Source organism: Grammomys surdaster, unplaced genomic scaffold (genome assembly GCF_004785775.1).
Source record: "Grammomys surdaster isolate TR1022 unplaced genomic scaffold, NIH_TR_1.0 472, whole genome shotgun sequence".
In the NCBI taxonomy this organism is placed as follows: domain Eukaryota; kingdom Metazoa; phylum Chordata; class Mammalia; order Rodentia; family Muridae; genus Grammomys; species Grammomys surdaster.
The window spans coordinates 136694-150023 of NW_021604891.1; the positions used below are offsets into that span (position 1 = coordinate 136694).

General features: G+C 37.6%; 1 protein-coding gene across 1 annotated transcript in view; it reads left to right on the forward strand.

Annotated features, from left to right (window-relative positions):
- Scaper (S-phase cyclin A associated protein in the ER) overlaps window positions 1-13330 on the forward strand; it is a 308858-nt gene that overhangs the window by 80173 nt on the left and 215355 nt on the right. The window contains exons 15-16 of the mRNA XM_028781560.1: window positions 9389-9544; window positions 10616-10758. Coding sequence (XP_028637393.1) covers window positions 9389-9544; window positions 10616-10758 — 299 coding nt within the window. The remainder of the gene's footprint in view (window positions 1-9388; window positions 9545-10615; window positions 10759-13330) is intronic.

Sequence of the window (13330 nt, forward strand, 5' to 3'; positions counted from 1 at the left end):
TTTTGGGGTTGTGAACTTGTCTAAGACCCCCCATAATTAGACATCCAAATTCAAAACTCACATAGTTGGGATTGATCATAAGATGCCTTCTCTAACTAAACAGAGAAGGGGGAGATGCCAGAAGCCAGGACCCTCGCCCTTACCCTCACCCCCTACCTTTCCCCACCTGCACAATGTCCCCTGAAGCTTGGCAACTGCAAGATCCTGCTTGGCAACTGCAGATAGACTCAAAGCAGTGTACCATATCATCTTAAGAATAGCAGGGAGACCATAACTCAAGCAGTGTACCATATCTTCTGAAGAACAGCAGGTAGATCATAATTCAAGGCAGTGTACCGTATAGACCATGACATGTTTCAAGGCACAGGCCAAGAAGATTTTGTACTTTTCCACCACCTGGCCCCTCTTACCCCCTCCCCTTGTAAAACACGCTATAAAAAAGCATTTCATGTTCAAAAAAAATTAAAAAAAAAAACAACTTATGGCTGGCAACCGAATCTTAGAAGTGCAAAAATACCAAAGAGAAACATAATTAGGCTCTGGCCAGCATCCAAAAGAAAGAGACAGAACTGAAAATTTTCACCTTTGTGAGTTAGGACTCGGGCTGCAAGATTTGAAGCCAAATTGGTCAGAAAAGATAAATCACTATAAATTAATAAAAGGAATCTTTACAAAATCATAACAAATATAAATATATATGCAATCAAAATTTGGTAAACCTATTTTCATAAAACTAACACTACTAGCCATACAGGGACAGATAGGCCTAGATATAACAAAATTAACTTTTATATATCATTTGAATCAACAGATAGATAATTCACAGAGAAACATTTAAAAGCAAACTTCAGAGTAAACTATATCACAGATTAAATGAATTTAGCAAGCATCACACAATAGTCTGTCCAACAGTTATAGAATATATATTCATTTCAGAAGTCCACAGAATTTTTACATGATATATTCTATTTTATATCTCAAAGCAAATTAAATAATGAATTTTTTGTAAGAATTTCTTACATCATATATCAAGTGATACATATATATATCAAGGATAACTCAACATTATCCTTACACAACAAATTTACAACCAGCCGGAGTTACTCACCTTGCTTTAAATTTTTAAAAAAGCTGAGCATAACAAACAAGCCATGATATATGAGGTTATGTGTCAGTATCAGTGACTTTCACTAATGTATGTAAATAAAATTAAATATTTGATATCACAAGTTCTTCCCAAAGGTGACAAATCATTAAACATAAAAATAGACAAATTTTGTCAGTAATTTAAAATCTTATCCTCTCATGTTTTTTCTTGTAAGCCAATGGAATAAAAACATTCCTTTCAAAACAAAAATTAAAAACAAACAACCGTTAGAAAAACAAGGACCAATGGCAGGGGATGGGGCCCTTTTCCTACCAGGACTGCCTGGTTGGGCCTCAGTGGGAGAGATGCTCTTAGTACTACTGCAGCTGGATATCCCAGGGTGAGGTGGTACCCAAATGGAACTTCCACTTCTTGGGGGACACAGAGGGTAATGAGAAACAGGCTTTGTAAGTGTGAGACTGGAAGAAAATGAGGACGGGGAACCCAACTGGGATATAAAGTGAATGAATTAATTAATAATAATCAAACAATTATACCATGTTCTCTCTCATATAAGGATTCTAGAACAAAAAATAACTGGAATACATGACAGTGTTTCTGAAGGCTTTTACAGAAGGAAGAGGTAATCAGGTGAGGGGATAAGAAAGGTAAAGGAGGAATGAATTTGATTAATGTATACTACCTACAAGCATGAGCATGAAACAGTGAAACAGTGCTCTATATGTCTAATATATATATATATTAGGCCAGCAAGATGATTGCCTGGGTAAAGATACTTGTTGCCAAGACTGACGACCTGACTTTGAACCACAACAGCCATCTGTTGGAAAAAGGATCAAGTCCAGCAATAGTTCTTTGACGTTTGACCTCTATATATATCCTACAGCATGCACACACACATGCACACACACATGCATACACACATGCACATAAAACAAATAAATGTAAAAAGAAAAGTTAAACATGAGCCTGTTGTAAGACTGCCAACCAACAGTAGGTGTTTACAAAAAATAAACCACTAAAACCAAAAGTAAACATCACCTAAAAGCTTTATAAATGAATTCTCTCAGCAGTTATCATTGGAAAAGACAAAAACCAGGAGAAAATGGATGTCCACTAATAGGTAACCAGATGAAGGAAGACACAATCAGTACATATAGCAAGATAAAATTCAAATAAAAATTAATGAAAGAAGCCAGAAGGATAGGTATGTTCTATATGATCCATTCATATTCTAGAAAACTCAAACATCTGCAGTGAGAGAAAGCAGATCAGAAACTTGCACATTTACAGAGTTGAAGAAAGATGAATTCCAGAGATGATTTGTGAATGTTCACTGTACTGATAGTTGGAGAGATATACACATGACCAAACTCATCAAACTTAGTATTCTACAGCTGTGCAGCTTATTCTGTCAAGTAGATCTCAACAGACCTGCTTATTATAAAGTATGAGATTGTACCTAGTAAATTTTAAATAAACCAGTAAAATCTTCTGTTATTTTACAATAAAATACTTGGACAAACCTGTTACAATATTATACTCTGGAAAATATACTTGGTTACGCGGTTAAATATTTAATACACCACACCTTAGCTTCTTCCTCTTGAGCTTTCTTCACAATAGCTTGTAGCTGTACCTCTCGTTTAAATTCAGCGTGAAGTAATTTCTCTTCCATCATCCTACGCCGTTGATCTAGTAATTCTTCCTTCCACTTTCGGACGTCTTTCTCCTATGTATGACAAATTATCACATCATTAATATCAAAATATACAGGATTCATCAGGAGACTAAGGGGTAAATAAAAAAATTCATGAATATGATTATTGATTAAAAACCAACTACATAGCCAGAATTCCCACTTCCATGATTCTCTGGCCACTTAGATACTCTTGGTAACAGTGTAGCTGGTATCTCAATTTTCTCAAACATATAGAAAGAAAATAATACTTGGCCTTAACCAATACATTTATATCACCTCCTGTAAGGCTCAGGAATATCGCAAACAAGGGAATGTTCAGAGCTGATGACAGGGAGAAGGAAGGGCTGCAAAACGACGTCTTCTGGGCACAACATGACACTACAATTATGAACTCATACCAGCTCCAGTTTCCTACACTAGGTTTGCACTAGGACTGTCAACAGTCATGGGTGTGGGGACATGATGGAACCCAACCTTTCCACGTGGAACTATTTGCTAAGAATTGTTGCCTGAGAGGGGAGTCATGTCTTCAGTTATGTACCTGTTGAGTGAGCCCACCAAACTCCAATGAGTAGTTCCACATCCACGGTCACAAGGATGGCCCTGGTAAAATCTAATAGGTCATAAAACAAAAAGCTGTGAACGTGGAAAAGGAGACTATTGAGGCTGGAGTAGACAGGCGGAAGGGAGACAGACTAGGTGAGAAACAGCAATCATAATGCATATATACAGGTATGAACTTGTCAAAAAATATATATGTATGTTTTACTAAAATCACACTTCAGGCAAAGGGAGGGCGGGGAACAGTACATAGCTGACTGAAGATTTAGTTAAATGAATAAACCTCTTATAATAGTGCATTAGATATTTACAGATATTATTTAACTGAGCCATGAGACAGAATGAATACTGTGTATGATATTTAATATTCATTATCAGCCTAAATGGGTCAAAAAGCACCTAAAAGCCAAACCTCTGTGGAAAAGGCTAGGTTAACTCTGGCAGAAAAACCCACCACAAAGTGAGCCACAGCAATTCATGGGCTGGCATCTCAGACCAGAAAAGGAAGAAGCAAACCGAGTGTTGACACTGCTCTGCTTTCTGACTACACATTGATTTTGAACTGCAGCCTCAGCTCCTGTTACCATGACTTCTGGATCATGATGGAGAGTGAACCCTCAAACTGTGACCCATAATAAACACTTCCAACCTTAAGTTTTATTTGTCAGCATCTCTCACAGTAATGAGAAAAGTAAATTAATACATGGTGGATGTCTTTACTAAGTCTAGTATTTCTATAAAACAATCTATAATCAAGAAAAATACTTTAAATTCTTAACATTTCAAACAATAAAACTAAAAATGTATTCAGAGCCCCAGGATATCAGATTCAATATGAAGGCATATGTACATGAGCAGAAAAAGCAATGAATACATCAGTTGGATTTTATCTAAAATCCATAATTATATGTGGAGTAACATAAACAAGTATGAAGAAATTTTAGTATAGTAGGAACCACTCCTTAAAATTTGAGCTCTATAAAACTGTCCAGTGGAAAAAGGACAGGATTTTCAACAAATGGTGCTGGTTCAAATGGAGGACAATATGTAGAAGAATGCAAATTGATCCATTCTTATCTCCTTGTACAAAGCTCAAGTCCAAGTGGATAAAGGACCTCCACATAAAACCAGATACACTGAAACTAATAGAAGAGAAGGTGGGGAAGACTCTCGAATACCTAGGCACAGGGGAAAAGTTCCTGAACAGAACACCAGTGGCTTATGCTCTAAGATCAAGAATTGACAAATGGGACCTCATAAATTGCAAAGCTTCTGTAAGGCAAAGGACACTGTCAATAGGACAAAACGGCAACCAACAGATTGGGAAAAGATCTTTACCAATCCCACATCCAATAGAGGACTAATATCCAATATATACAATTAGACTCCAGAGAACAAAATAACCCTATTAAAAAATGGGATACATAGCTCAACAAAGAATTCTCAACTGAGGAAACTTGAATGGCCAAGAAGCACCTAAAGAAATGTTCAACATCTTTACTCATCAGGGAAATGCAAATCAAAACAACCCTGAGATTCCACCTCACACCAGTCAGAATGGCTAAGATCAAAAACTCAGGTGACAGCAGATGCTGGCGAGGATGTAGAAAAGAGGAACACTCCTCCATTGTTGGTGGGATTGCAAACCAGTACAACCATTCTGGAAATCAGTCTGGCAGTTCCTCAGAAAACTGGACATATCATTACCTGAGGACCCAGCTATACCACTCCTGGACATATACCCAGAAGATGCTCTAACATATAACAAGGACATATGCTCCACTATGTTCATAGCAGCTTTATTTATAATAGCCAGAAGCTGGAAAGAACCCAGATGTCCTTCAATAGAGGAATGGATACAAAAAATGTGGTACATTTACACAATGGAGTATTACTCAGCTATTAAAAACAATGAATTTGAGAAATTCTTAGGTAAATGGATGGAACTAGAAAATATCATCCTGAGTGAGGTAACCCAATCACAAAAAGAACACACATGGTATTCACTCACTGATTTTTTGATTTTAGCCCAGAAGCTTGAAATACCCAAGATTCAACTCACAGACCACATAAAGTTCATGAAGAATGAAGACCAAGTAGGGGTCCTTCAGTCTTTCTTAGAAGAAGTAACAAAATACTCAAGGAAGCAAATATGGAGACAAAGCGTGGGACAGAAACTGAAGGAGGGGCCATCTGGAGACCATTCCACCTGAGTATCCACTGCATTTGCAGTTACCAAAGGTAGACGCTGATATGGATGTCAGGACATGCATCCTGATAGGAGCCTGACATAGCTGTCTCCTTAGAGGTCTGCAAAAGTCTGACATATTCAGAGGCGGATGCTCACAGCTAACCATTGAACTGATCATGGGGTTCACAATGGAGGAGTTAGAATGAAGACTGAAGGAGTTGAAATGATTTGTGACCCCATGAGGAGAGCAACAATACCAACCAACCAGAGCCCCCAGGGTCTAAACCACCAGCCTGGGAGCACTTAGGGAGGGACCCAAGGCTCCAGCTGTATAAGCAAGGGAAGATGGTCTTGTCAGTTATAGGTGGGAGAGGACGTCTTTGGTCCCATAAAGGCTGGACACTGTGTGGGGTAATTCGAGGGTGGGGAGGTGGGAGCACATCCTCATAGAAGCAGGAGGAGAGGGGATAGGATAGGGGGTTCTTTGTTGGGGGGGGAAATGGGGTAAGTGGGTAACATCTGAAATATAAATAAAATAGCCAATAAAAAATTTTTTAAAACAGCAAACAAAAAGAATAAGAAAAAAAAGTACATCCGGAAACTGGAGACGGTTTATCGGATAAAGAACAACTGTGGAAGTCAATTCTCTTCCACTTTGTGGGTCCAGGAAGGTCAAACTCAGGTGTTCAGGCTTGGCTCTTGCCAAGGCATTCTGCTGGCTCAGAAATGTATAGACTAGTTTGAGCTAAGTTTTGTTTTCCAGATCTAGATTTTTGGAGTCCCTGCTTCTGTCTAAAGTTGGACACCAGTGTATCGTACAATCTGTTGTAACTATTTGTTACTTTCAGTATATGTAAAAGGGAAAGAAAACTTCTATAATTTTAAGTTTTGTTGTCTAAAACTTACAGCAGACAGGATTCAAAATGGCAGGTTGTATCTGGCTCCTTTGAACCAATGAAAAATAAGTTAGAAGTAGACACTCTTTCAGAGAGAGAACAGGCCACTGGTAATCCACAAGCAAGTGAAAGGTCGCTGGAGAAGAGGAGGCATTTTTTTTCTTCCTTGACTGCGCAGAAAAAAATGCTTGGGAGAAAGGAATGGTTGATATATAAAATCAAAAATTAGTAAGAGAAAATATATAATCCTGTACACATCATCCACAGAAACTAAAAAAAACTATGACTCCATTTCCAAGAAACAGAATCTCTGATAAAGCTACACACAGACTTGACAGTTAAAGGAGAGAAATCTATCAACTGAAAACAAGATGGTGTAGTTGTTTTGTTATATGATAAAGTAAACTTCAAACTAAAATTAGAAAAATAAAGAAGGCTACTATCCGTAGAAGTAAATAATAGAACAACACATTTAAGAAGATGGCTATAATGAATGATTATATGTAATTATAATAATTACTTTTAAATATTTATATATATATGTGAAATTAATGCCCCTCATTTTATAAAACAGCGCAGATGAATAGAAGACGTCAAACAGATCGTAATAATTATAGGTGACTTCAATACCACATTCTAATCTGTTGATAAGGCATCCACCCTCAGAATTAAAAGTTCATCACAGATCAAATGAACTGAACATTCCAAAATATAGAATAGTCCATCCAACAGATATTAATGCATGCAACTCTAAAATAAACCATTCTTACAGGTCTTATCCAAAGCAAGTCTTCCCAAATAAAAAACAATTGAAATAATTTCTTATACCGTCTTAATCACAGTACAACCAAACTAGAAATCACTAGAAAAAGAAAAGTAATAGCAATAACAACAACAAACCAAGATATGTAAATATAAAGAAACTGAACTGTAAAGTCTTGATTAGTATTCACTGAAGAAATTATGGCGGGTGTTAAAGTTTTATAAATTCAATAAAAATGAAATCATAGCTTGATAGAATGTTTAATACGTATCTAAGCCAGGTGTGGTGGTTCATACCTTTAATCCCAGCACTTGAGAGTTTGAGGCAGTCAGATCTTTGTGAATTTGAGACCAGCCTGGTCTACAAAATGAGTTCCAGGTCAGCCAGGTCTATTACACAGTGAAACCCTGCCTTCAAAAACCAAAACCAAAAAACTTCAAAAGTCCTCAAATAATAAGTTACTATTATACCTCACAATGTTAGGAAAATAAGAACAATCCCAAAAGGCAGTAGATGCCAAAAAGTTAAAAAGATCAGAGTTGAAATGAATAAAGTGAAAACAAAGCAATATAGTTGGATTTTAGAGAAAACAACTAAAGCTAACAGAAGAGAGGATAGCCAAATTACTAACATTCAAACTCTATAGGAGATACGATGATCTGTCCCAGTGACATCAAGAGGCTCATTAGGGAAGCCTTTGGGAACGTTCCCCAAACTAGAAATTACTGTAGAGATGAATAAGTATAAATGAGGTTGTTTGGAAGTAGGTACCCTCAGAAAGTATTGTTGAGAATGCAAATTGGTGCAGCCAAAAAGCTAAAAATACAACTACCATATAATCTAGCTATAACCAAAGTTCTCTTAACATACTACATGTCTGAGATTACATGCACATCTATTTTTATTATTGCTACATATAATGTGAAGTAGAACCAGCTTATTTGTTGATAAATGAACAGATAAGTAAAATTTGGTGCATATTCACAATAGAATTTTATTCAGTCCTAAAGAAAGATGCAATTGTGACATTTCCAGGAAGCAGATGGAACTGAAAGCCATTAAGCTAAGCAAAATAAGCCTGACCTAGAAAGTTAAAGTTTCATAAATAATCCTTCTTTAAAGTTTTATGTATGAGTAACTTATGAAACTGGAAAGGGGTTATGAGAGAAGAGCTGTTAAGGGAGGAAGAGAGGGTAATTGATAAGCCTGTCATGAGACGTGACGGGGAGAGCCCCTGAGTGACAGAACAGGGAGACCTGGGAGGGGATCAACTAGGACAACTTGTAATTATGTGTAAGTGTGAAGATCCGTTACTCATGGCTATCATGAAATGCATCATTTAGTATGCCAGGTTAAAAAAAATAAAAGTATCACTAGAAAAATATGAACATACCTAGTTATCTGTACTCTGTTTTGTATCGTTACAAATTTATGTTAAAAGAAGTTTTGTAAAATAATCTTCTAAAATACTAAATTGTTTCCTGTTTTAAAAAATATTTTTTATGACAGCCTCTTAAATTAGTTCTTATTAAACCCTATTAATTTGTCATATACATTGGCTTATTTTGAGGTAATACTGACAGGAAAACCTTATTATTTTTCTCTGGGCCTTACTGATGATTTAAATATTCTTGTGTAAAATCATTGTTAAATTTCTTGTATTTATAAGAGTTAAATTGAAGAGTTAGAGAGGTGACTCAGTAGTTAACAATATGTTCTGCTCTTGCAGTGGACCTGAAGTTTGTTCCCAGAACCCGTGTCAGGAGGCTCATGGGTACCCTGTAACTCCAGCTCCAAGTGTTTGTAGGCACCTAAGCCATGCATGTGTATATGCACTTGAGTATGCACACAGACAGACAGACAGACAGACAGACAGACACACACACACACACACACACACACACACTTTTTACTCTGTTTTAAGAATTAATTTGAGGGAGTTGGGGAGAAGGCTCAGTGGTTAAGGTCACTGACTGCTCTTCCAGAGGACCTAGGTTCAAATTCTAGCACCCAGATGGTAGCTCACAACTGTCTGTAATTCCAGGATCTGCCACTGTCAAACCGAATACATTCAGACTAAATACCAATGTACATAAAATGAAAATAAAGAAATTATTTTTAAAAAAGAATTAATTTGGTTCTGACTCTGTGTTTGTTCTCATTGAAGGTGAATGAGATTGCCTTCATAAATACTCTTGAAGCTCAGAATAAACGTCACGATGTTTTATCAAAACTGAAGGAATATGAGCAGAGACTTAACGAACTGCAGGAGGAGCGGCAGAGACGACAAGAAGAGAAGCAGGCTCGCGATGAGGCTGTGCAGGTAGGACTCGCGATGAGGCTGTGCAGGTAGGGTTCTACTCAGCACCACTGAGCACCTTTCCTAGCTCGGGCTTTGAGTCAGGCTGGAGATCCAGAGAAGAGGAAAACTTCGTCTGTCTGTCTGTCTGGTTCTCACAGAAAAAGTTAAATATATATGTATGTATATATACATACATACATGGTAAAATACTTGTGTGTGTGTGTGTGTGTATTGGAGTGGCTTGTGTAACAATTGCTATCTCCTGAAAGAACAGCCAAGGATCTGTTAGTTCAGGTCAAGAGACTGAATGTCTTAGTAGTTGCAGTTTGGTGCTGGAGTCTCAGGGAGCTCCTAGAGAGCTATCTATTTCCAGCCTGTGTTGGAATACTGAAAGTTTAAATAGGGTCTAGCACCAGGGAAGGAGTGTCTTAGAAACATGTCATGAACTTGGCCAGTGAGAATGAGGGCAAGCAGAGAAAAAGCAAAAGCTTCCTTCTTTGATGTCTTTTTATATGGGTTGCCACCAGAAGATGTGGCCCAGACTAAGATGGGTCTTCCACCTCAGATCAACCAAGAGAAATCTCTCATAGGTGTATCAGTTGCTTGATTGGATCTCAGTTGCTTGATTGGATCTTAGCTAATTTCAGATTAAGTCCAGTTGACAACCAAAATTAGCCATTACGGGATTTTAAATGGAATTTTTACCTAACTATATTTTCAAGTTATTCCTTATTAGTGTATAAGAATACAGTTGGCATATTTTTACAGATCATGATTCTTCAACCTTGATTAAACTTGTTTTCTAAACTATGTCATAAGGTGTGCATAGAAGTGTGTAAATGTGTGTGTGTACGTGTGTGTACTTCTTACGATTTAATACATACAAGATCATGTTATAATTTTGTGTAATAATTGTAAATGACATATGAAAACCATATGTCATTGTTATTTGAATTTTGCTTAAATTCTTAGAAACTATGTACTTATAGACAATCCAGGAATAAATAAATGTATATTTGTTGTCAAAGTTATGCCATGTTTGATGGTTTTAATTGTACTCATAATTCTGACAACTTTAACTTTTAACATTAGGAACGTAAGAGAGCCTTGGAGGCAGAACGGCAGGCCCGTGTAGAGGAATTATTGATGAAGAGGAAAGAGCAAGAAGCCCGAATTGAGCAACAGAGGCAAGAGAAGGAGAAAGCCCGTGAAGATGCAGCCCGGGAAAGAGCTAGGTACCTAGTTTGTGATCTTATTTTTAGTCTTGATGAACAGTTTGCCATTAAGTAAATAGTTATAGCATGTCTTAACACCAGTGACATCTTACATATATTTCAGAAATACCACAAGTTTAGAAATGTGCCAAATATGATATTTGACATTACATGCAAAATGGAGAACTTTTGAAACTTTGTATTGGCTGAGGACGTTATTTGAAGTCTTTTTTGCATGAAAAGCTAAAATTTACCTCTAATGAGTTTCAATGAAAAGTAATTGTCTTTCAAGATATTTGTATAAGTAAAGGGTCATCAATTAAAGATCCATTGATTCCTAGGTTATTTAGAGCTCTTTGACTTGTAGTTCTTTATAAGTATGCATTTAGCTTTGAATATCACATTGCTTTCTCTTACTGGTTTCTAATGAAGTTTTGTCACTGGAAGAATATACTTTGTATATTTTTATTGCTTTAATATTTGTTGATACCATGTTTATAGCCTTAGATATGCACTGTATTACATACTGTTCTCTGTGCCCCTAGGGATGATTTTGGTTGGAGTATTCTGTGCTTGTCAGCTGAATGGGTGATAGAGGCTTCTAGTCTTCTGTGTGTCTGCTGCTTTCTGTTTAGTCTGTCTAGTTCCCAAGTGTAGTGGCTGAGTGGTATCATCATGTATTTTGATTCTGAAGTGTATACTTTCTGATTTCACTGTATCTTGCTGAGATAAATAAGATATTCTTACTTTTATTGTGAAATGCTTCTCTCTGGCTCTAACCATATTTCTTGTATAAAGGTCATTTTTTTTTCCTTACAAATACAACCACAGTTGTCTTGTGTTCTTTTTCTTTCATCCTGTTGTGGTTTTCTCAAACATGTCCTTTACTTTTCTGAAATCTACTTATCTGTTTACACTTTGTAATTTATATGTTTATTGTACTTCACTTGATATAACTTTTCAATGAGATAGGGTTTATTGGTGCCAGTTTTAGATCTGTCTTCCGTGTGTCTCAAATTTTTGTCACTATTACTGTTTTAGTCTTTGCTAAACTAAAACTTGCTCTATGTGTCTGTCTATTTGAATATTTGATTTCTTACTCCAGCATTCATTTTATTTTATTGAAACGGGGTTTCTCCCGGTAGCTCTGGATGGACTTGGAACTTACTGTATAAAGCAGGCCTTGAACTCATAGAGATCTGCCTGCCTCTGCCCCTGAGTGCTGAAATTTAACACATGCACCACTATCTAATATTGCTTTAGAAGTCTCCATTTCCAGACATTATCCCCCCTTGTCCCTCCCCCACAGTTTTTCATTCCATTCCTCCTCCCCCCAACCCCTAGTGTCTGAAAGGATGCTCCCCTCCCATCCAGCCATGCCCCTCCCAAGGGCCTCAAGGATTAGGTGCATCTTCTCCCACTGAGCCAGACCAGGCAGTCCTCTGCTATTTACGTGTCTGGGGCCTCAGACCAGCCCATGGATGCTGCCTGGTTGGTGACTCACTATATGGGAGCTCCCAGGGGTCCAGGTTAGTTGAGACTGCTGGTCTTCCTATGGAGTTGTCCTCCCCTTCAGCTTCTCCAATCCTTCCCCTAATTCAATAATAGGGGTCCCCAGCTTCTGTCCAATGGTTGGGTGTAAGTATCTGCATCTGTCTCAGTCAGCTGCTTGTTGGGCCTCTCAGAAGACAGCCATGCTAAGCTCCTGTCTGTAAGCACATCATAGCATCAATAATAGTGTCAGGCCCTGGTGCCTTTCTCCCCACCTTCCCATGAGATGAATCCCAAGTTGGGCCGGTCACTGGACCTCCACTTTTCCTTCAGTCTCTTCTTCATTTTTGTTCCTGCACTTCTTTTAGACAGGAACAATTCTGGGTCCTTTACCAAAGACAGTAGCATGTAGGAGTGAAGGCTCTGTGTAGGCATCCACTCAACTTTTCCATATTCAGTGAGTTATATAGCTGTTTAGCACCTTGTAGTTTGTGGAGAGCTACCTATAGTCTTGGCAACAGCATGGGTTGTCTAGGAGTTCCCATAGGAACTCTTTAGCCAACAATTAGTTATAGCTCAGTCCCAATACTGGAAATTTTTATTTGGTGACAAGAGATTGCTTGTCAGTTGTGGTTCTCTATTTCCCATTATTTGGCAATTTCATTTAGGTCACCTTCATAAATGTATATAGTTTATGAAGTTTCTACTGTATTAGGTTTTGATACTACACAGACACACAAATGGCCCTTAATTTTAGCTGTCTCTCCCTTGTATTCCTTCCCCCATTCTTTCCTCCTGTTCCAGTCACTCTTCCCTAATCCATATATGACTGTCCTGTTTCCCTTTCTATGGGAGATCTCTCTCCCTGCACAGCCCACAGACTCTTACTCTCTACCTAAACTCTGTGGGTCTATGGATTGTAGCTTAGGTGTCAATGACTTAACAGCTAATAACCACATATAAGCAAATACATATTGTATTTGTCTTTCTGGGTCTTCAGTATCTCATTCAGGATGATTATTTTCTACTTCCATCCATTTACCTTCATTTCATGTGTGCATTCTCTCTCTCTCTCTCTCTCTCTCTCTCTCTCTCTCTCTCT